Source organism: Salvelinus namaycush, chromosome 41 (genome assembly GCF_016432855.1).
Source record: "Salvelinus namaycush isolate Seneca chromosome 41, SaNama_1.0, whole genome shotgun sequence".
NCBI lineage: Eukaryota > Metazoa > Chordata > Actinopteri > Salmoniformes > Salmonidae > Salvelinus > Salvelinus namaycush.
In genome coordinates this window covers 15,198,768-15,223,872 of record NC_052347.1, presented here as the reverse complement: position 1 = coordinate 15,223,872, position 25,105 = coordinate 15,198,768, and the positions used below count along the sequence as shown (strand labels likewise).

The following is a 25,105-nucleotide window of genomic DNA, read 5'->3' as shown; positions in this document are numbered from 1 at the left end:
GATACGATGATGTTTCTTAACCTTTACCGAACCTCAACCCCGTATCCGGGATCACCCCCCACCCCCCCCCACACTGATTAGCATCGCTAGCATAGCGTCACAATTAAATAGTAGCATCTAAATATCATTAAATCACAAGTCCAAGACACCAAATGAAAGATACAGATCTTGTGAATAAAGCCACCATTTCAGATTTTTAAAATGTTTTACAGGGAAGACAAAATATGTAAATCTATTAGCTAACCACGTTAGCAAAAGACACCACTTTTCTAACTCCATCAGTTTCTTACTCCATCAGGTGCTATCACCAATTCGGCCAAATAAAGATATTGATAGCCACTAACCAAGAAAAAACCTCATCAGATGACAGTCTGATAACATATTTATTGTATAGGATAGGTTTTGTTAGAAAAATGTGCATATTTCAGGTATAAATCATAGTTTACAATTGCACCCACCATCACAACTCGACTAGAATAAATACAGAGAGCAACGTGTATTACCTAATTACCAATCATAAAACATTTCTTAAAAATACACAGCTCACAGCAATGGAAAGACACAGATCTTGTGAATTCAGACAATATTTCAGATTTTCTAAGTGTTTTACAGCGAAAACACAATAAATCGTTATATTAGCATACCACATATGCAAATGTTACCCGAGCATTGATTCAAGCCAAAGAGAGCGATATCGTTATCATCGCCAAAATATATTAATTTTTTCACTAACCTTCTCAGAATTCTTCCGATGACACTCCTGTAACATCATATTACAACATACATATAGAGTTTGTTCGAAAATGTGCATATTTAGCCACAAAAAACCGTGGTTATACAATGACAATACTAGCAAAACTAGCCTGAAAATGTCGGGCGCCATCTTTCACAGTGATCTTGTCTCATGGATAACTATTCATAAACTTGACTAAAAAAATATAAGTTGGACAGCTATCGAAAGACAAATTAGTTCTTAATGCAATCGCTGAATTACATTTCTAAAATTATCCTTACTGTGCAATACAGGGTTCGCCAAGCGAAGCTATACCAAACAAAATGGCGGAATATGCGTTTAACATTTTTCGACAGAACAACGATTTATCATCTTAAATATTTCTTACTATGAGGTGATCTTCCATCAGAATCTTGGGCAATGTATCCTTTCTTGGGTCTAATCTTCTTTTGGTCGAAAGATGTCCTGTTGTCCGTCGAAATGCCCACTAACGTTCGACCGGGACCCCGAAATGTGCCCGGCGCTTCAAAGTGCATCACATAGAAATGCCTCAAAATCGCACTAAACGGATATAAATTGCTATAAAACGGTTTAAATTAACTACCTTATGATGTTTTTAACACCTATAACGAGTAAAAACATGACCGGCCATATATTACTGGCTAAACAACAGCTTGGAAAGAGAGAAGGTCCGACGTCCATCGTGCGTCAGGCGCAGGGAGCAAAAGAACGGTACATCCGGTCTTTGGCGTTTTATACAGGCCCTGATTGCGCAATCGACTCCATTCAAATTGTCACCACTTACTGACATCTAGAGGAAGGCGTGGGCAGTGTTTGTATCCTCATAGGATTTACAGGGACTTTAAAACTGACCTGGGACCAGAGGCCAACATTTCTGAAATCTCACTCCCTATCAGGAAAAGTGCTGTAGAATGAGTTCTTTTCCACTCAGAGACATAATTCAAACGGCTATAGAAACTAGAGAGTGTTTTCTATCCAATAATAACAATAATATGCATATTGTACGAGCAAGAATTGAGTACTAGGCAGTTTAATCTGTAGACCAAATTATGCTAATGCGAAACAGCACCCCCTATAGTGGCAAGAAGTTTTTAAGAGGTGTACACTGTGGTCTTAAGCTCATCCAGCCAAGTTAAATGGTTTTAAACTCTGGAGAGTCTTTGGTAATCACCTGTAAGGTCTCTGGGTATTCTCTGACTGGTAGCACCAACCTCAATGGAGTATCATGGGTCCAACCTGAAGTCATTATACCAGAGTGGGTTGGGAACATCTATCACGATGCAGGCACAGCTTACAAAGATTCACAGAAACACAAGTTCAGCTTGACCAGAGACACAGTGACTTTAATAGGACAGAGTCTGCAGACTGATGACACAGCTGTCTATTACTGTTCTCGATACCACAGTGATACAAACAAGCCTCAAACCTGTACAAAATCCCAACAGCCTCGAGTAAAAAACAAACTTAATCATATTGTTTGTCCCCGACCAGAAATACTAGTGTACCATTCATAGACGTCTACATAATAAATCAAGGGTGAAAACACACAAAAGTAATGCTCAAATCATTCCTCTGTACATTTCCCTCTACATGGTGTGCTGTATCTTATTTGCTCCATAATAGGAGTCAATTCTCAAGTAAACACAGAGTTCATACTAGCTATCTATAGTTAACCATCATCATTTCACTGAAAATATCATCAGCAAACAGAATAAAATCTGTAAGTAATAATCAAAAGAAAATGTTAATATCAAGTAAAAAAAGAGTAATGGACCAGGTATTTATCCTTGGAGGACACCAGTCATTATATTCTGATACTGATTATTTGTATAATGTGTCACAATGATACAAGTCATTTATTTCCTCCATTTTATAACAACTCTTTCACTCTATGGAAAGCAACTCTCCTCTCTTGTGTATAAAGAGGAATTTCTCTCTCTCTTTCACTCAGTTGGCAAGTGCAGTTACCATCAGTTCAGCTTCAACACAAATCATGTTCCCTACATCTCTGCTGTTGGTGCTGGCAGCTGCATCCTGTTAGTTATGGGGGAGTGATAAATCAATGTTGGTGTAATAGAGTTTTGGAAATGTAACTAACAACATTTTTAATTTTGTTTGTTTTGTTTTATAGGTGTGTTTTGTCAGACTGAACTCACACAGTCAGGCTCTATCACCCTGCACAGCCTCTAACCCTCTACTGTAAAGTCTCTGGGTATTCTCTAACCAGCACCAGCAACTGTACAGGTGTGAATCGCCAACCTAAAGGAAAAACATTAGAGTGGATTGGATTAATTTGTCACGATGGTAGCACATATTACAGTGATAAACTGAGAAACAAGTTCAGTATCTCCAGAGAAATGTACAGCAGCACAGTAACTTAAAAAGGACAGAGTCTGCAGACTGAAGACACAGCTGAGTATTATTGTGCTCACCTCCACTGTGATACAAACCAGCACAGGACCAGTTCTAAAACTCCATGACATTCATATGACTATAAACGCTACAACAAACTTTTACATAAATTAAAACACATATACTCTATACACAATTAATGTATTACTACATTTTCTTAGCACTCCATCCATCAAATCTGGTCAAAGTATTAGTATCACTCTCCCCTCTTCGTTTGTTTGGTGTATTCTGTCTTTATGTATGGAGAGTTCAGATTAACTAATCATCCCTTCTTTAAGCCACTAGAGGGCAAGCTAGGTTAAGGTGAACGGAATGGTTTTTATAGTAAGGTATCATTATACTGTAATTAATTCCTCCTTATTAAAATGTAAATTAACTCAAGTGTTCTGGTCAAATGAACCTGTTCCCAATCTCTGACTGTCCATTGTCCCACCCACTGAGGAGTCAATGCAAAACTGACCTCATCCATCACTACTTATCTCACTGCAGAGTGGAGGAGAGGACTGAAGCTCTGACTAGACTGAGGAACAGAGACACACCATAACTACTGACAGTCCATGATGAAATATACTATTGCTTTACTACTGATGATTATAGGGTTGACAGGTGAACACTTTAAGACTGGATTTACTTGAACAGATTGTTATGTGAGGTTTTAAGTCCAGGGATTGTCTCTATTGTTACTCTGTCTCCACAGGTGTTCAAGTTCAGACAACAGTTAAAAATATCCTGAAGGATCTCAAACTGACCTGCACATATACTGGGTTTAGTGGCCACAATATAGAAATAGATACATGTTACTATGGTTTTCTTAGTCTAGTGGTTTATGTTGCTGTAAATTTAAACTGAGAGGGCTAAACCCATCAGTCGTGGCGCCTGGTACGATGCAGCTGCCAACAGTTGAAGCAGAGATTCTGGGAACATGGTTTATGTTGAAGCTGCAACTTGTCTACTCCAACTAAGTGAAGGACAAATAGACATACCTCCTTATATACAGAAAATAGCTTATTTACAGAGGTGAAGGGGTTGGTATAAGAGGAACATGATGAAAAAAAACAGATTGTTATAAACTGCATCAACCTGTATTACTGACTGAAATTTGAGTGAACTTTGTACTCTCTATTGGTTTACATTATGTTATTACTATCAACACAATTATTAGTGTCTTCAAATTTTCTTGGAATGTCACAGCATATAGCAATCTAACTGTTGGTGTCTCTCAAGGATAGGCTTTCAAAATTCCTAGAACTTTTAACAGATTCCCTGCTTTTCCCTAAATCCCGGTTGGAGGAATCCCGGAAGTAGGATATGTGCCGACCAATGTGTGTTGTTGATACCATGGGGTAGTTGATAGAGTGGAACATAGACTCCTCGGGCTAGTTTCCCAGACACAGATTCAGCCTAATCCAAGACTTCAAAGCACTTTTAATGGTGCTTTTTAGTCCAGGATTGGGCTTAATCTGTGTCTGAGACACCACCCCCTACAGACTTTCAAGATCAGTGTCGACCAGTTTTTGTACATTGCTGCAGCCTTCTGTATCACTGTGACTCTCAAGCATAATAATAAACAGTGTTCAGGCTGTTCAACTGGAGATACACATGCTTCAGCAACCTGGTCTCAGAGCATTTCATATTATTCTGTACGTAAATACAAGACAGTCCATTTAGTATGATATGTTAAGTTTCATATGGTATGTATTAATTTGTGGATGTCCATCACTGATTTCGTATGATATGGTGTGAATTACAATGTGTGTTATATGTTACGAATTTGCCAAAATGTACAATATGTTTTGATTTTGCAAAAAGTGTTATATGTTACGAATTTGCGAAATGTATGATATGTTATGAATTCTAGCTAAGTGGCTAATGTTCGCTAGTTTGCTAATGTTAGCTAGGCTAGGGGTTAGGGGTTTGGGTTAAGGTTAGAGTTAAGTTTAGGAGTTAGGTTAAAGGGTTAAGGTTAGGGTTAGGGGAAGAGTTAGCTAAAATGGTTAAGGTTAAAGTTAGATTAAGTATTAGCTAAAAGTCAGTGTCATGTCAGTTAAAAGGAGGGCATAGAGAAAATATTGCAGGACAAAGTAAACAGAGAAGTGCCATCATTTCATTGTTTCAACCACCAGCTTCACTTAGTGGTCATTCACGCAATGTCTGAGAATGCGCTGGAGGACTTGTTTCATGTCTGTGACTCACTCTACAAGTTCTTAAAGAAACCAACAGTGGCTGCCCTGTACACTGGAGAAACTTTGAAAAGGCTACTGGACCAAAGGTGGGCTGGACACCTGGCTACTGTGTCAGTGGTTGTTAAAAGTTTTGACATCATTGTGAAGTTCCTCTCCGACATCGAATGCCCGCGTTCCTACAACACAGAAGTAAGACTCGAGGCGAGCTCAACTAATCCAACTGGCATTTGAGGGGGATCTTACAAGAACATTTCGGTGAGAACGGAATGATCGATTACTCAGGAAGTTCCGCAGAGCATCAGAGGCTCCAACTCTTCTGAAAAGGTAAGAAACAATCTCGTGTTTAGGGCGCTGTCCATGGTGCTTATAGAGCGCAGTGGAGATTTAGTGGCAATTTATTGGTCAAAAGCATTTGCATTTATGTTTATTGTGGTGTAGCATGATATAAGCAGAAATCAATATAATTCCAATGCAAGAACCCAAATGACGCCCCTGGTATATCTACATATCGGTATGTTTCATCATAGAAATAGATACATTATATTATGGTTTCCTGGTAGCTTATTGGTTTCTGATGCTGTACATGGAACTGTACATACTGGAAACGCAGTTGGCTGGTATTGCTTAATTGATTATGTGTGTTGAATTTGAGTCACAGAAGTTTATTGTGCCATATCACAACTTGTTGCTGAACTCATAAGCAAGCGGCATGATTTTATGTTTGAAGAAGAGTATAGGCCTATTTATTTGGCAAGACAGCTGTGCATGGCTGCATCTCACTGTAGTAGGCTGTGTTTTGGTTATTTGGATCTCCATTCACCTTTTGTTTACTGTTAATGTAACTAGCCTACAGTACATATAGATTGTGTCATGCCTCTGTCATGTTGGTATAAAGAATCAGGAGACAGGCGCAGGAATGCGTAATAGGGGTTTTTATTGACCCAAATTACAGCGTGCCATGTAAAGGCACGGGGACGAAGACCAAACAAACACGTTTACAAAACACAGGGTTGAAACCCAAACAAAAGAGCGAGGAGTACCTCGAATAAATACACCGGGCGCGACCAGTAACATACACGCACAATGATACAACACGGGACGAGACCTGCAATCATCTGCACAATACAAGCTGCACGAAAGCCAAAACAACAAGTCACAGGTACTCACACGACCAACCAAAGGGCACATTTATACAAATACCATAAGTTAGGAATTGGAACCAGGTGTGCGTAATGACACAGTTTAGTGCCTAGAGGCCGGTGACGTAGACCTCCGCTACTGGCTACTGGTGTACGGAATGAGCAACAGTACCGAAGGGATCCGTGACACTATCAATCTGAAATTTTGCTTACCACGCCTACCACTTGGTACCGCTGGTTTGTTCTGTTCGTATTCATTCGTTCTCATTCACAGTTGTGTATGTATTCTAAGCCAAACTGCTATTCAGTATTTATGTTTGCATGCATGAATAACTAGGCTACTACTTTCAGCATTTAGTTTGTATTATTTTGATAAGACAGCTGTGTGTATGCCTGTATTCACACAGGGCAATTCACAATTACAAACAGCCCATCTTGTAACCTATAAAAAAAAACATTCAATGATCTCTTGGCATTTTAACTTTATGTTTATTGTGTTATACCATGATTATATAAGCAAAATTCAATATAATTACAACGCAAGAACCCCAAACAAACTCCCTGGCCAAACAAGTTCAGCATTTCCAAAGACCCTGCTAGCAGCATAGTGACTAACATGTCAAATTCTGCAGACTGAAGACACAGCTGTGTATTACTGTGCACAACTCCACAGTGATACAAACTAGGGCCAGACCTGTACTAACACACTCAGCCCCAGATGAACATAAAATGGATGTTACCTGGCAGGCATACTTATACTAATATAACAGTATTATCACAAATGTGCAGTGATATTCAATCATTATATTATTTAGTAGCATGCTTCCCATTTCATTTGTATGTGGACACCCCTTCAAATTCTTGGATTTGGTTATTTCAGCCATACCCTTTGCTGACAGGTGTATAAAATAGAGCACACAGACATGTAATCTGCATAGAGAAACATTTGCAGTAGAATGGCCCATGCTGAGGAGCTCACTGACTTTCAACGTGGCACCGTCATAGGATGCCACCTTTCCAACAAGTCAGTTTGTCAAATTTCTCCCCTGCTAGAGCTGCCCCGGTCGACTGTAAGTGCTGTTATTGTGAAGTGGAAACTCTAGGAGAAACAACGTGCAGCTGCCGAAGTTGCGACAGCGTCGGACGGGCCACTTAGTAGAGGTCGACCGATTATGATTTTTCAACGCCGATACCGATTGTTGGAGGACCAAAAAAAAGCCGATACCGATTAATCGGACGGTTTTTATTTATTTATTTGTAATAGTGACAATTCCAACAATACTGAATGAACACTTATTTTAACTTAATATAATACATCAATAAAATCTATATAGCCTCCAATCTCCAGCCTCCTTATGAAACAAGTTCAATTTGGTTTAAATAATGCAAAAACAAAGTGTTGGGGAAGAAAGTAAAAGTGCAATATGTGCCATGTAAGAAAGCTAACGTTTAAGTTCCTTGCTCAGAACATGAGAACATATGAAAGCTGGTGGTTGCTTTTAACATGAGTCTTCAATATTCCCAGGTAAGAAGTTTTAGGTTGTAGTTATTATAGGAATTATAGGACTATTTCTCTCTATAAGATTTGTATTTCATATACCTTTGACTATTGGATGTTCTTATAGGCACTTTAGTATTGCCAGTGTAACAGTATAGCTTCCGTCACTCTCCTCGCTCCTACCTGGGCTCGAACCAGGAACACATCGACAACAGCCATCCTCGAAGCAGCGTTACCCATGCAGAGCAAGGGGAACAACTACTCCAAGTCTCAGAGCGAGTGACGTTTGAAACGCTATTAGCGTGCACCCCGCTAACTAGCTAGCTATTGCACATCGGTTACATCAGCCTAATCTCGGGAGTTGATAGGCTTGAAGTCATAAACAGCGCAATGCTTGAAGCACAGCGACGAGCTGCTGGCAAAACGCACGAAAGTGCTGTTTGAATGAATGCTTACGAGCATGCTGGTGCCTACCATCGCTCAGTCAGACTGCTCTATCAAATCATAATTATAACTTAATTATAACATAATAACACACAGAAATACAAGCCTTAGGTCATTAATATGGTCGAATCCGGAAACTATCATCTCGAAAACAAAACGTTTATTCTTTCAGTGAAATACGGAACGTATTTTATCTAACGGGTGACATCCATAAGTCTAAATATTCCTGTTACATTGCACAACATTCAATTTTATGTCATAATTATGTAAAATTCTGGCAAATTAGTTCGCAACGAGCCAGGCGGCCCAAACTGTTGCATATACCCTGACTCTGCGTGCAATGAACGCAAGAGAAGTGACACAATTTCACCTGGTTAATATTGCCTGCTAACCTGGATTTCTTTTAGCTAAATATGCAGGCTTAAAAATATATACTTCTGTGTGTTGATTTAATAGAAAGGCATTGATGTTTATGGTTAGGTACAGTCGTGCAACGATTATGCTTTTTTCGCAAATACGTTTTTTAAAAATCATCCACCGTTTGGCGAAGTTGGCTGTCTTTGTTAGGAAGAAATAGTCTTCATACAGTTCGCAATGAGCCAGGTCGGCCCAAACTGCTGCATATACCCTGACTCTGTCGCAAGAGAAGTGACACAATTTTCCTAGTTAAAAGAAATTCATGTTAGCAGGCAATATTAACTAAATATGCAGGTTTAAAAAATATATACTTGTGTATTGATTTTAAGAAAGGCATTGATGTTTATGGTTAGGTACACGTTGGAGCAACGACAGTCCTGTTTCGCGAATGCGCACTGCATCGATTATATGCAACGCAGGACACGCTAGATAAACTAGTAATATCATCAACCATGTGTAGTTAACAAGTGATTATGATTGATTGATTGTTTTTTATAAGATAAGTTTAATGCTAGCTAGCAACTTACCTTGGCTTCTTACTGCATTCGCGTAACAGGCAGGCTCCTCGTGGAGTGCAATGTAAAGCAGGTGGTTAGAGCGTTGGACTAGTTAACTGTAAGGTTGCAAGATTGAATCCCCGAGCTGACAAGGTAAAAATCTGTCGTTCTGCCTTAACTTAACTTCTTAGCGCTAAGGGTCAGATTTTTTTTTTTTTTCAAATAACGTGCCCAACGTAAACGGACATTTTCTCTGGCCCAGATCGTAGAATATGCATATCATTTACAGATTAGGATAGAAAACACTCCAAAGTTTCCAAAACTGTCAAAATATTGTCTGTGAGAAAAATAATACTTATTCTGCAAGTGAAATCTTGAGAAAAAGTAACCCGGAAGTGATAAAAAATTGTTTTATCTTTGTTTCCTGGCCCGTCTAACCTCCATTTAAAGGGGTATCAACCATATTGCTTTTCCAATAGCTTCCTCAGGCTTTGACCAGGCTTTAGACATAGTTTCAGGCTTTTATTTTGAAAAATGAACGAGTTTTTTCAAAACTAGTCAAGTGTCCTGGGAATAATTCCTGCGAGCGAGAGAGGGGCTCCCCATTTTCCGTTTCTCTCTTAAAGAATAGGTTATGGTCCGGTTGAAATATTATCGATTATGTTTGTTAAAGACAACCTGAGGATTGATTATAAAAAACATTTGAAATGTTTCTACAAACATTTCGGATACTTTTTGGGATTTGTCGAACGGAACACGGCTTTTTTTTTCTCAAAATAATGCGCAACCCAAATGGCGTTTTTTTGTGATAAAAGTAATATTTATCGAACAAAAAGAAGATTTGTTGTGTAACTGGGAGTCTCGTGAGTGGAAACACCAGAAGATTATCAAAGGTAAGTGATTAATTTTATTGCTTTTCTTACTTTCGTGACCAAGCTAATATAAGGCTAAGCTGTTGTAGCATTGACAGCTACACTCACAAAAGCTTGGATTTCTTTCGCTGTAAAATATATTTTCAAAATCTGACACGATAGGTGGATTAACAACAAGCTAAGCTGTGTTTTGGTATATTTCACTTGTGATTGCATGATTATAAATATTTTTAGTAATATTTTTGAATTTGGCGCCCTGCAATTCAGCGGTTGTTTAGGAAAGTGAACCCGTATTCGGTATCCGTAGCGCAGTGAAGTTAACCCACCGTTCCTAGGCCGTCATTGAAAATAAGAATGTGTTCTTAACTGACTTGCCTAGTTAAATAAAGGTGTTAAAAATACCGATTGTTATAAAAACTTTAAATCGGCCCTAATTAATCGGCTCTTCCGATTAATCGGTCGACCTCTACCATTTAGGGTTTGTTATTCTGTCACATATACATGATTGAAGACATGCGCTGGAATACATAATAGGGGGGGTTTTAATACTCCACCCAAAATACAACATGCCATGAAAAGGCATTGGGATGAAGCCCAAAACAAACACGTATACACAAACACAGGGAAGTAACCCAAACAGAAGAGTGAGGTTAAACATCTAATAAATACACAGGACGAGACTCGTATTAACAATACACAGGACGAGACCCGTAATAACAAGTGCACAATTCACGCAGCACGAAAGCCACAACAACAAAGCACAGGTACTCACAGGACCAACGGACATGGAAACAATAACTGAAAAGCCAATGGTGAACAGAGGACACATACTAATCAGGGGAAAATGGGAACCAGGTGTGCGTAATTAGACAGTTCAGTGACGCCTAGTGGCCGGTGACATAGACCTCCGGAACTGGTGCACGGAATGAGCAGCAGTACCGGAGGGAATTCGTGACAACATTATAGATCCTTGAGAGATGGAGGGATCCGTGACAACAGTATAGATCCTTGAGACAGAGGGATCCGTGACAACAGTATAGATCCTTGAGAGACACCAACAGTTAGGTATACACCACAGCGCTATATGCTGTGACATTCCAAGAAACATCGAAGACAACATTAATTGTGTTGATAATAATAACATACTGTAAACAAAAATGTTCTATTTCATTTCAGTCAGTATTATAGGTTGATGCAGTTTATTACAATCAAACTCCTGTTTTTTTTATTACAACCCCCCTCATCTGCAAATACAATTTTCTCTGTATATAAAGAGGAGTGTCGATCTGTCTTTCATTCAGTTGGAGTAGACAAGTGCAGCTTCACTCAGTTGGAGTAGACAAGTGCAGCTTCACTCAGTTGGAGTAGACAAGTGCAGCTTCACTCAGTTGGAGTAGACAAGTGCATCTTCACTCAGTTGGAGTAGACAAGTGCATCTTCACTCAGTTGGAGTAGACAAGTGCAGCTTCACTCAGTTGGAGTAGACAAGTGCAGCTTCACTTAGTTGGAGTAGACAGGTGCAGCTTCACTCAGTTGGAGTAGACAGGTGCAGCTTCACTCAGTTGGAGTAGACAAGTGCAGCTTCACTCAGTTGGAGTAGACAGGTGCAGCTTCACTCAGTTGGAGTAGACAAGTACAGCTTCACTCAGTTGGAGTACACAAGTACAGCTTCACTCAGTTGGAGTAGACAAGTGCAGCTTCACTCAGTTGGAGTAGACAAGTGCATCTTCACTCAGTTGGAGTAGACAAGTGCATCTTCACTCAGTCGGAGTAGACAAGTGCAGCTTCACTCAGTTGGAGTAGACAAGTACAGCTTCACTCAGTTGGAGTAGACAAGTGCAGTTTCATTCAGTTGGAGTAGACAAGTGCAGCTTCACTCAGTTGGAGTAGACAAGTGCAGCTTCACTCAGTTGGAGTAGACAAGTGCAGCTTCACTCAGTTGGAGTAGACAAGTACAGCTTCACTCAGTCGGAGTAGACAAGTACAGCTTCACTCAGTTGGAGTAGACAAGTGCAGCTTCACTCAGTTGGAGTACACAAGTGCAGCTTCACTCAGTTGGAGTAACAGACACCCCCTCAGATAGCTCAAAGGTGGCCAATCCTGATTTTTCACACAACTCGCTCATCAGATAGGACAGTCTATATCAGCTCAGATTAGGAAGGAGGATAGAGGCACACATGCTCAGAGCACTAGTGCAGGCCAGACATTCACTGACACACCCTCCCTTAATATATCTGGTATGAAGGTGGTCATGCAGTCTGACGTGATAGAGCCCCCATGTTTCAGAGGGGAGGGGTCTGACAAGAACTCAGGACATGAATGGGAGGAGCTCATGGACGCTTACCTGAGAAAAATGGGCGTGCCGGTCATAGAACAGTCACAGGAGATCATGTTCAAGCTTATGAGGAGAGCTAGAGACACCGTAAAGATAACACACCGCAGCAGTATGTCATGACGTTGGCCTGGGGGTAGGTTTATGACAGTCATAAATACCTCTTCCCCCCTTTTTCCTCTCCCTACTCTACTGATGTGACATTAGAAAACCCCTTTGGGTAACATAGAGATTCTAGGAACATCAGAAGTTGGGGGGAAATTAACTATATTCTGTTAATCTGACCAACTGAACATATGCAGTGGTACTTAAGGTATATTATGTCAGTTCGGTTGTCATCTGGCACATTCTCATCAATGATAGAATGACAAACTCTACTGTGGAAAGTCTACACATCAGAGGTATCGGATTCACCTGGAATTGTTGTTCAATTCAAATGTTTGAATATGAAATTATTTGTGAAGAGATTAAATGTAATTTTAGCTTCCAAATCAGAGATTTGGGTTTTCATAAGTTTAGGGCTCTGATCAACCAGTGGCCCGCCCCTGTGAAGAGAGATGGGTTATAAACTTTTCAGACACACCTTTCTCCCTCCACTATATAAGCCATTGACGAAAATTTTACTTCCTGTTCCGAGGATCCGAGGAAATGGTTCAGATAACATGTCAACTACAGAACTAAGCCAACCTCAGCATGAGCTTTGGTTGCGAATGGTATGAACTCTTATTCACTATAGAAGTGATACCTCCTAGACGCTGAGTTAGCAACAGCAGCTGCAAACGTAAATTAGTACAGACAGAGTATCCCGTCTACCACCCAGCAGCAGCAGCAGAGACATTCTTCAAAGGACAAAGGACCCGGTTGGGCAACACGGCCTTCCATCTACCACCAACCTACCGAAGCGCAGCTCAGAGTAAATATTTATTGCATTTTCCAAATCCAAATGGGCGGTAATTTAGAATGCATAAGATATTGTATTTACGATAGCATAGCTTCGCCCTTTGTTCCTCAGTCTTCCCACTCTTTCACTCAAACCCAGCCCCTTTTCTTTTGTGTAACAAGCTGTCATATCTGTTTCGCCCGCCAGGGACGTTTTCCTTTATGACGTAATTTGTAATCAAGGTATGATTCATTTCGTGTATATGTCATTATGTGTGATTAGTTAGGTATTTAGTAAATAAATAATTAACCCCAATTTTGTATTGCTGATTCAACTTGTTAGCCAGGGTTCGTGAAGATAACCAAGAATTGACAACTTTCAGATGAGACTGTAATAAGGTGACGATTAATATTGACTGCTATTGATGTAAAATATTACTAGGTCTTTAAGAGTTTATTCGGAAGATAACAGCTCTATAAATATTCTCTCGTGGTGCCCCTCCTATCTAGTTTATTACATTTACATGATGAGCTCAATCAGGTAATATTAATTACGGAGAAAGTATTTTATAGAATAGCATGTCATAACACTTAATCCGGCATAGCCAAAGACACGACAAGTACATCTCCGAAACCTCACGAGAACCCTAAAGTGATAACAGATATACTGAAACAGCATTTCAGTGAGTCAACATATTCATCCATGCCTCTTGCCAATTTTTATAACACTTTTCCAGTACTAGGAGAAAATGCCATGGAGTACTGGATCCGTCTGAACAAGGCAGCAGATGTGGCCAATGAGTGTTTGAGGAGGCAGGGTCGAAGCATCGAGGACTCCAGCCGAGAGGTAACGATGATGTTTGTGAAACACTGCCCAGATCCTTCTCTTTCTGTGGTTTTAAAGTTCAAAACAGCTGATAAGTGGACGGCAGCTGAGATACAAGAACATCTAGACAAGTATCAGTCTGACATGAAAGCCCAAATGCTGACCAGGTCAACGCGCCCTGCTGCTGTGAGTCAGGTGGCCACACATGTCCAGATGCCTGTACTTGAAGATGAAGTGACATCTTGTCCAGTGTCTCCTAGCCAGAGTGAGATTCTTGTCACACCCTCTACTCAAACTGAGGGAAACTGCATGCAAACCTTGATAAGCTTACTTGATCGTGTGCTAACGCAGAACACTCAGACAACAGTAAGACCACAGCACCGACCTAACCAAGGGTACTCTTACAGGAAAGGTGTGTAACAGTACAAACCACTCTACGCTTGCACACTGTAGAAGGGAGGGTCTGTGTTTGTCGTGCTTTGAGTCAGGTCACTGGAAGAAAAACTGTTCGGTGTCTGGGTCTAGATACAGTGAGGAGCCCACACAAGCAACCCATTGACTGTAGCCGTTAAACTAGTAGGCTCGCTTTTGGAGGAAGGAAATGCGGGACAAGAGAAACAAACCCTCGAGTGTGATGAAGATTTAGAATGACGATATGTGGACACATGTAGTGCACCACCAGAAGGGGTTCGGGACATAGTGCAGAATATACAAAGACTAACGCCATTTGATTAACTGTTTTATGCCCCAGTCACTGTAAATAACCAGTTCCAATTGAAAGGGATGCTTGACACCGGCTCCATGGCCTGTACTTTAATTCTTAGGGATAGGGGGCGACATTTTCACTTTTGGATGAATTGGTGCCCAAATTAAACGGCCTCGTACTCTGTCTTAGATCATTTGATATGCATATTATTATTACTATTGGATAGAAAACACTCTGAAGTTTCGAAAACTGTTTGAATTATATCTGTGAGTAAAACAGAACTCATATGGCAGGCAAACTTCCAAACAGGAATTGAAAATTCTGAAATGGGTCGCTGTGAAAGGCATCGCCTATACAAATGCCTTATATTTATGGATCTGTATGCACTTCATACGCCTTCCACTAGATGTCAACAGGCAGTAGAACGTGGAATGAAGCGTCTAGCCTGATGTGGGACCGAATGAGAGCCTTTGGAGTGACCGGTCAGGCATATTGCCAGTTCTTGGCCTCGCACATTGGACATGTCATGTCCTTGTCTGCAATGACTTATATAGACATGAAGAAATGCTCCGTCTGGGACGTTATTGGATATATATGAGAAAAACATCCTGAAGATTGATTCTCAACTGAGTTTGACCAGTTTATTCGATTTGTAATATCACTTTTTGAAGTTTTCGTTCATTAGCGTAAAGTTCTATGGAAACGTGAACTACACATGCTAGCCAAAGTTGCTAATTCGACAGAAGTAATGGACATTATAAAACAAAACAACGATTTATTGTGGAACTAGGATTCCTGGCACTGCATTCTGATGAAAGTTCATCAAAGGTAAGGGAATATTTATGATGTCATTTCGTATTTCTGTTGACTCTGTTGACTCCAACATGGCGGAGAATGGCTGAGCGCTGTCTCAGATTATTGCATGCTGTGCTTTTTACTAAAGTTATTTTTTAAATCTAACACAGCGGTTGCATTAAGAACCAGTGTATCTTTAATTATATGTTAAACATGTATCTTTCATCAAAGTTTTATGATGGGTTTTTCTGTTAGATGACGTGGCTCTCTAAAATTTCTCTGGATATTTTGGAGCCATTTCTGAACATGGCTCCAATGTAAAACCACGATTTGTGGCTATAAATATGCACATTATCGAACAAAACATAAATGTATTGTATAACATGATGTCATATGACTGTCATCTGATGAAGTTGTTCAAAGTGATTAATTTTATCTCTATTTGTGGGTTTTGTGAAAGCTATCTTTGCTGTGAAAAAATGGCGGTGTGTTTTTGGATATTGTGGTGAGCTAACATAAATATATGTTGTGTTTTCGCTGTAAAACATTAAAAAAATCGGACATGTTGGCTGGATTCACAAGATGTTTATCTTTCATTTGCTGTATTGGACTTGTAATTTCATGATATTATATTATATACCTGTGGCGCTAGGCTAGGCTATGCTAGTCAGCGTTTCGGATGACAGTTATCCCGGTTTCGGGATGGGTGGTCCGTAGAGGTTAAAAGGTAAACAAGAATTGCTCTCTCTCTGTCGAGCACATGAAAAAGCTCTGCGACACTTTAGCGTCCAGTCATTCCGAATGCTCTTATTCCCTCATTTTTCAGAATACAAGCCTGAAACTATTTCTAAAGACTGTTGACATCTAGTGGAAGGCATAGAAACTGCAGTTTGAGTCCTAAGTCAATGGATACTGTAATGGCATCGAATAGAAAACTAAAAAAAAAAAAAAAAAAAGACTTCCTGAATGGATTTTCCTCAGGTTTTTGCCTGCCAAATCAGTTCTGTTATACTCACAGACACTATTTTAACAGTTTTGGAAACTTTTGAGTGTTTTCTATCCAAATATACCAGTTATATGCATATCATATCTTCTGGGCCCGAGAAGCAGGCAGTTTAAATTGGGCATGCATTTCATCCAAAATTCCTAATGCTGCCCCCTACCCTAGTGAAGATAACCAACCATTTGAAATTGCCTGTGACCTCAAAAAAAAAAGATTTCCGGATGGATTTTCCTCAGGTTTTTGCCTGCCATATTAGTTCTGTTATACTCACAGACATTATTTTAACAGTTTTGGAAACTTCAGAGTGTTTTCTATCCAAACCTTCTTCTAGACATCAGACAGCTTTCTGCCGGTAGAAACTCTTAAGGATTATTCATGTGAATCTCAATCAGATGGAGCTGTAGATCCAGAGTGTGAGGGTCAGTCAATGGACCTTTCAGACTCTGATGAAGAGGAAAGCTCTGGAGATATGACCAGTTCATGGATACTCATTGGAGTAGATGTCAGGAATCAGGAAGTCAGGAATCTTCGGAGAGACAGGAGACAGTCAGAGATGAAATGGAGCAAGAACAGTCACCGTACAGCTTTAGGAACAATCCAGACCAAGACCATCAAGCTCAGCTATCTCTCGATAATGAGACTGCCATTAGCATTCCTGACTATGACAGTGTAGCTGTAGTCGCTGACACAGAACCTTCAGGTATTCCTGACTCAGTTGCACCAGCTGATTTAGCTAGTGACCAAGACTTACAAAGACCGGGTTCACGTGATTCGCAAGATGTGGTCAGAACACACACTGGCAGGGTAGTGAAATCTGTAAGTCGTCTTATTGAGACGATGGCTCAGAGACCATTCACTATGAAGGCAGTACCCACCAAACTAGGAAATAAGTCCCAGTCTCTTCTAACTCTGTTTAAAAAAGTGTTTTCTTTATTTCTTCTGTTTTGAGGAATATTCATGGATATGTAAAGCCATCTAGGTGATGTGTAGTATGGTGTCAAGGGATAATGTGATGTGAGGACCAGTGTTTTATAATGTACTTGGCATTGTATTTGTCACGATCGTCTTTAGGTGAAAGAGAGGACCAAGGCGCAGCGTGATATAAAGACATCTTCTTTTTAATAGAAGAAGAAACAAACACGAACACTAATACAAACTAGACAAAACAACAAACGACCGTGAAGCTACAAAACGAACGTGCAGACACAAGCAACTAACGTCAAGACATAGACAATTACCCACAACCCACAATGCCTATGGCTGCCTAAATATGACTCTCAATCAGAGACAACGATAGACAGCTGTCTCTAATTGAGAACCAATCCAGGCAACCATAGACTTACATAAGCACCTACACTGAACACAACCCCATGAACTCTACCCAAAACCCCCTAGACAATACACACACACTAGACTAGACAAAAAACACACAAACATCCCCCATGTCACACCCTGACCTAACTAAAATAATAAAGAAAACAAAGATAACTAAGGCCAGGGCGTGACAGTATTTGTCTAGGAGGTTCGCGGGCCTGATCAACCTTAGATTCCTATGAATCTGCCCAGCAGATGGCTTGTATAGCCGAGACCAAAGATGAGATCTTGGTGTTCACTTGTGCTAGTAGTGACTCAGTAGAGGTTGTTGTCCCTTGTGCTGTATATCTTGTTTGATATGCATTCAGGAGGGGTGAATGTAACAGGTGTAAAATATACATTATGTATTTCACTGAAAATCCCTCATTTATTTTTATTTATTATTTTAACCTAGCGTCCCACCTTGACAACAGCCAGAGAAATTGCAGGGCACTAAATTCAAAACAACAGAAATCCCATAATTAAAATTCCTCAAACATACAAGTATTATACACCATTTTAAAGATAAACTTCTTGTAAATCCAACCACAGTGTCAGATTTCAAAAAGGCTGTACTGTGTTAGGTCAGCGCCTAGTCACAGAAAACCATTTTCCAGCCAAGGAGAGGGCTCACAAGTCAGAAATAGCGATACAATTAATCACTAACCTTTGATGATCTTCATCAGATGGCACTCATAGGACTTCATGTTACACAATACATGTATGTTTTGTTCGATAAAGTTCATATTTATATCCAAAAATCTCAGTTTACATTGGCGCGTTATGTTCAGAAATGCATTGTCTCAAACAAACATCCGGTGAAAGTGCAGATAGCCACATCAAATTACAGAAATACTCATCATAAACATTGATCTAAGATACAAGTGTTTAACATACATTTAAAGATAAACTTCTCCTCAATGCAACCGCTGTGTCAGATTTCAAAAAGGCTGTACGGCGAAAGCACACTTTGTGATTATGTTAGGTCAGCGCCTAGCCACAGAAAACCATACAGCCATTTTCCTACAAGCAAAAGTTATATTGTCACTGATTTAGTGTTGCATTACTGTTTATAGGAATATACTGTATATTAAAGTGAATGGGAATAATGTTCGAGTGCAACTTTGCAAGGCTAGCCCAGCTCCCATTAGCTTTGTTGCGGGAGGGTCTCTTTCAGGTACAGACAGCATGAGTTTTCTGGTGATTTTCTTACGGGTATTCTGCACTGTCTTTTGTCTTTCATTAGGCAAATATACTTGTATGGGAGTCCAGACAGCAATATTAACTTTTGCCTCAGTCCACTCAGTTGGAGTAGACAAGTGCAGCTTCCCTCAGTTGGAGAAGACAAGTGCAGTTTCCCTCAGTTGGAGTAGACAAGTGCAGCTTCACTCAGTTGGAGTAGACAAGTGCAGTTTCCCTCAGTTGGAGTAGACAAGTGCAGCTTCCCTCAGTTGGAGAAGACAAGTGCAGTTTCCCTCAGTTGGAGTAGACAAGTGCAGCTTCCCTCAGTTGGAGTAGACAAGTGCAGCTTCCCTCAGTTGGAGTAGACAAGTGCAGCTTCACTCAGTTGGAGTAGACAAGTGCAGCTTCACTCAGTTGGAGTAGACAAGTGCAGCTTCCCTCAGTTGGAGTAGACAAGTGCAGCTTCACTCAGTTGGAGTAGACAAGTGCAGTTTCACTCAGTTGGAGTAGACAAGTACAGCTTCACTCAGTTGGAGTAGACAAGTACAGCTTCACTCAGTTGGAGTAGACAAGTGCAGTTTCACTCAGTTGGAGTAGACAAGTACAGCTTCACTCAGTTGGAGTAGACAAGTGCAGCTTCCCTCAGTTGGAGTAGACAAGTACAGCTTCACTCAGTTGGAGTAGACAAGTAAAAAAACATGTACTTTTTGAAATAATATAAATATCGCTCATATTAAAATGTAATTGGCCAAGTAAAGATGCTTGACGGACACCAACAGTTAGATTGCTGTATTCTGTGCTATTGCAAGAAACATTGATAACAATAATACTTGTTTTTATAGTAATAAGATGCTGTAAACAAAGTGAGATTCCAAAGTTTGTAATGCAGTTTGTTGCAGCACGTACCAATCAATCTACTCAACATGTCAGTGTGATACTAGTTGATTCATTCTATTCTTATACCAACTCTCTCAGCTGTAGGCAAAGTTCCACCCCTCTTCTCTCTGTGTATAAAGACAAGTGTGTATCTGTCTTTCACTCAGTTGGAATAAACAAGTGCAGCTACCACCAGTCTAACTTCAACACAAACCATGCTTCCTGAATATCTGCTGCTGCTGGCAGGGGCCTCCTGTGAGTTTCTGGGAGCGATATATGAACAAACAGAGTAATATTCAGTCAAATTAATTGGAAAATATGATTCACTAAAAGATGTATACTGTTTGTTTGTTTTGTTTTACAGGTGTGTTCTGTCAGACTGAACTCACACAGCCAGACTCTATAACCCTGCAGCCTGGACAGCCTCTGACCCTCTACTGTAAGGTCTCTGGGTATTCTTTAACTAGTACCAGCTACTGTACAGGTTGGGTACGACAGCCTGCAGGAAAAGCACTGGAGTGGGTTGATATGTATGTGGCCGTAGTAACATATATTATAGTGATAATCTGAAAAACAAGTTCAGTATCTCCAGAGACACTTTCAGCAGCACAGAACAGTCTGCAGACTGAAGACACAGCTGTGTATTATTGTGCTCGACGACCACAGTTATACCAACACAGAACCTGTACAAAAAATGAATATGCATGTGAATCAAGCAGTGAAACATATGGCCCCCACTAATTCAATAAATATAGCAATATCAATCAAATAAGTGCTCTAGTACATAGAACTTATTATTGATACATTGGCACAATAAGTGGCTATGTCACTATAACATGTACAACTTAATTCTTCACCAAAACATTTCTCAACAGTGCCAAGATATGTAGTATTTGGACCAAGGGGAGAGACATTTAACACCATGAAGATGCTAATGTGTGTCTGTTCATGTATACCAAAGGTCTCCTCCCATTTCAGTAGTCTGATATAACCGCACTCCACAAATCATCTACCTCAGTCACGAAAAGTAGTCCCAGTCTATGTGCCTCCTTTTACAGAATTTTACAACCATCCCACAATGAGAGTTCTAGAATGTGAGGTGAGTTAACTTGAGTTATTTCTGTCTAGTGTAGGAGATAGGAGAGGAGCTGTGCTACTTGGCTGGAGGGTCACAATCATCCTAACTCTCTGTCTCTTTTTCAGCTGTTCAGGGACAGTCACTCACCTCCTCTGAGTCAGTGGTGAAGAGCCCTGGAGAGTCAGTAACACTGTCCTGTACTGTGTCTGGTTTCTCCATGGGTAGCTACAACATGCACTGGATCCGTCAGAAACCAGGGAAAGGACTAGAGTGGATTGGGCGCATTGACGGTGGCACTGGCACTATATTTGCACCTTCAGTCCTGGGCCAGTTCACCATCACCAAATACAGCTCCAAAAACCAGCTGTGCTTAGAGGTGAAAAGCCTGAAGCCTGAAGCCACTGCTATTTATTACTGTGCCAGAGCCACAGTGACAGAGGAGCCTGCAGCACCGTACAAAAACAGATCAACAGGGATCTCATTGTGAGAGGCAACAAGGAGCGTCTTTGAGAGAGCAGAACTACTCTGGTCTATATTGATCTCAGTATAAAAGTCTTTAAGACGAGACTGTGCCCCACTCCCTATCCTCAACCCCATGGAATGAACTACACACACTGGTCGACAAATATCATACTGTCATAGACAGATCATTTTCTAAATAATAAAACATGAAAACATATAAAAACATACGGCAGCTATATTTTTTTAATCAAATATGAAGAAAACACATAAAACTCAATAATGCAAATCAAAATAAAATATCTAATGGGCCAAACACAGATCCTTGAGGGACACCAAAAGTTTATATAAATAATTATATACGATTCATATTTATATGTATATGATTGCAATATTTTGTTCCATTCCCCCAAAAAATGTATGACAATAATAATTGCTGTAAACAAAGAGAGGATTAATATTTAACTCAACTTCGTATTTCATTTCACAATTCATGATGCAGGTTGGTTCAGCTTAAAACAGTAAATGTATTTATTTTGAAACGAGTTATTTATGTACACTCTTCTGTACTAATAGGTCTCTCAGGTCTATGCAAAGTTACACCCCTTTTCTCTATTGATATAAAGTGGAGTGTCTGCCTCTCTTTCATTCAGTCAGAGTTAACAATCCAGCTCCCAACAATTCAGCTTCAACACAAACCATGTTCCCTGTATCTCTGCTGCTGCTGCTAGCAGCTGCAACCTGTAAGTCTCTCTGGATTTGTGTTTTCAAAATGGACTTACATGTTACTCAGATATTTTATATCAGTAACTTCCACCGTCAAAATTACATTTGTGATTTCTCTTTCAATCCATAGATTGTTAAATTGATATTCTTTCATTGACAGGTGTGCACTGCGGTCTTGAGCTCACCCAACCAAGCTCATTGGGTGTAAAGCCTGGAGAGTCTTTGAGCATCACCTGTAAAGTCTCTGGTTATTCTCTGACTGATAGCAGCAACGTCTATGGAATAGGCTGGATCCGTCAGCCTGGAGGAAAAGCACCTGAATGGATTTGGACAATTTATTACAATGGGAACTCCAACTCCCACAACTCCTTAAAAGACAGGTTCAGTGTCACAAGAGACACGTCTAGCAATACTGTGTCTTTGAAAGGACAGAGTCTGCAGACTGAAGACACAGCTGTGTATTATTGTGCCCGAGAGACACAGTCATAATCAACAGCAGCAGACCAGTACAAAAACCCTGTATGCATGTGATGAATCAAGTACAACACAACAGTATGGCACCTATTAATCACCAGTAGAGACATACAACACAGTATTTGTTCGTATCAAGAGTAGTAATAACAAGTTCTACAAAACGTCTCATATTCTTACTGATTTTGGCATTGGCACACTAATACACTGCAGTCAACACCATGAGTCTTCACCAAGTCCAAAATAGTTCATGACTGTCAAGATTAATTATTTGAACCAATAATTCTATGGGTGCCATTTAACCCCATGGAGATGGAAATGTTGTCTGTGTACCAAGAGCCACAGTTTCCTCCTAGTCTGCTATAATAACCAAAACCCACAGACCATCTCTCTGTCACAACTGCCACTCCCAGTCAACTAATTTGCTTCTAGAATCTTAGAACTTCCCCACAATGAGACTTCTAGAATGCGTGTTCCTCCTGGCTCTGTCTCAGGTGAGTTAACTAGAGTTATTTCATTCCAGTGTAGGAGAGAGGAGGGGAGCTGTGCTACTTGGCTGGAGGGTCACAGTAATCTAAACTCTCAGGGGCAGTCACTCACCTCTGAGCCAGTGGTGAAGAGACCTGGAGAGTCATTAACACTGTCCTGTACTATGTCTGGATTCTCCATGGGTAGCTACAACATGCACTGGATCCATCAGAAACCAGGTAAAGGACTAGAGTGGATTGGGCGCATTGACACTGGCATTATTTTTGCCCAGTCTATCCTTAGCCAGTTCACCATCACCAAATACAGCTCCAAAAACAAGCTGTTCTTTGAATGGAAAAGCCTGAAGACTGACGACTCCACTGTTTATTAATGTTCCCAACAGCCATACTGACATGAGGCTGCAGCACTGTACAAAAATGTATCCAGCACTTATTTTACTGTGAGAGTCATTGAGACAATTCTGGACTCCAGTCTCTGTCAACATCAATCCCGTGACCCCACCAACACTAGGAGAGAGTAGACATATTATACTCTTAATTAAAAACCAAATATACACTGAACAATAATATAAATGCAACATGTAAACTGTTGGTCCCATGTTTCATAAGCGGAACTAAAATATCCCAGAAATGTACCATTCGCACAAAAATTGAATTTCTCTTATTAAATTGTGTGCACAAATTTGTTTACATCCCTGATAGTGAGCATTTCTCCTTTGCCAAGATAATCCATCCACCTGACAGGTGTGGCATATAAAGAATCTTATTAAACAGCATCAAACTTACACAGGTGCACCTTGTGCTGGGAACAATAAAAGGCCACTCTAAAATGTGCAGTTTTGTCACACAACACAAGGCCACAGATGTTTTGAGGGAGCGTGCAATTGGCATAGTGACTGCAGTAATGTCCACCAGAGCTGTTGCCAAATAATGTAATGTTCATTTCTCTACAATAAGAGACCTCCAACCTCGATTTTGAGAATTTTTTAGTACGTCCAACCGGCCTCACAACCGCAGACCACCTGTATGGCGTTGTGTGGGCGAGCGGTTTGCTGATGTCAACATTGTGAACAGAGTGCCCCATTGTGGGGGTGGGGTTATGGTATGGGCAGGCATAAGCAAAGGACAACGAAAACAAATGCATTTTATTGATAGCAATTTGAAAGCACAGAAAATACATGACAGGATCCTGAGGCCCTTTCTGAGGTGTCTGTGACCAACAGATGCATACCTGCATTTCCAGTCATGTGAAATCCATAGATTAGGCTCTAAGGAATTTCTTTCAAATGACTGATTTCCTTATACTGAACTCTAACTCAGTAAAATTACATTTTTGCATGTTGCGTTGATATTTTTGTTCAGTATACATGATTACTTAAAAGGCTTAAAATACACCTGTTAATAACTGTTAAGAGTACTGTATAAATATCCACATGAAATTTGAACTGAAAACCTTACAGCCATTCAAAGTCAGTTGACAAGGGCAAATAACCCCAAACTGGATCAATGATATGCAGTCAATCTCATGTAGATGAAAGCATTTCTGTGGTATTTTTCTTCAATTTGGTATGCTTACTAGCATGAAACCAGAATTCAAATGTATGAAATTCAGAACGAAGAATAAAGATTTGGATACAGTACCATGAAGGTCATTAAAACTATTTTCTCATGGTGTGCTGTTCTAAGAAAATAACGCTGATAATACCAACTCTAAA

The 25,105-nt window shown here is 40.1% G+C and overlaps 1 protein-coding gene and 1 gene segment (V, D, J or C); one reads left to right on the top strand and one right to left on the bottom strand.

Annotated features, from left to right (window-relative positions):
• LOC120034204 (immunoglobulin gamma-1 heavy chain-like) overlaps positions 1-25,105 on the bottom strand; it is a 596,842-nt gene that overhangs the window by 363,288 nt on the left and 208,449 nt on the right. The gene's annotated exons all lie outside the window — the stretch shown is intronic.
• The window catches only part of LOC120034203, a 50,149-nt gene continuing 47,449 nt past the window's right edge, over positions 22,406-25,105 (top strand). Inside the window, 2 exon segments of the C gene segment in view lie at positions 22,406-22,448; positions 22,592-22,907. Of these exon segments, the coding sequence occupies positions 22,406-22,448; positions 22,592-22,907 (359 nt within the window).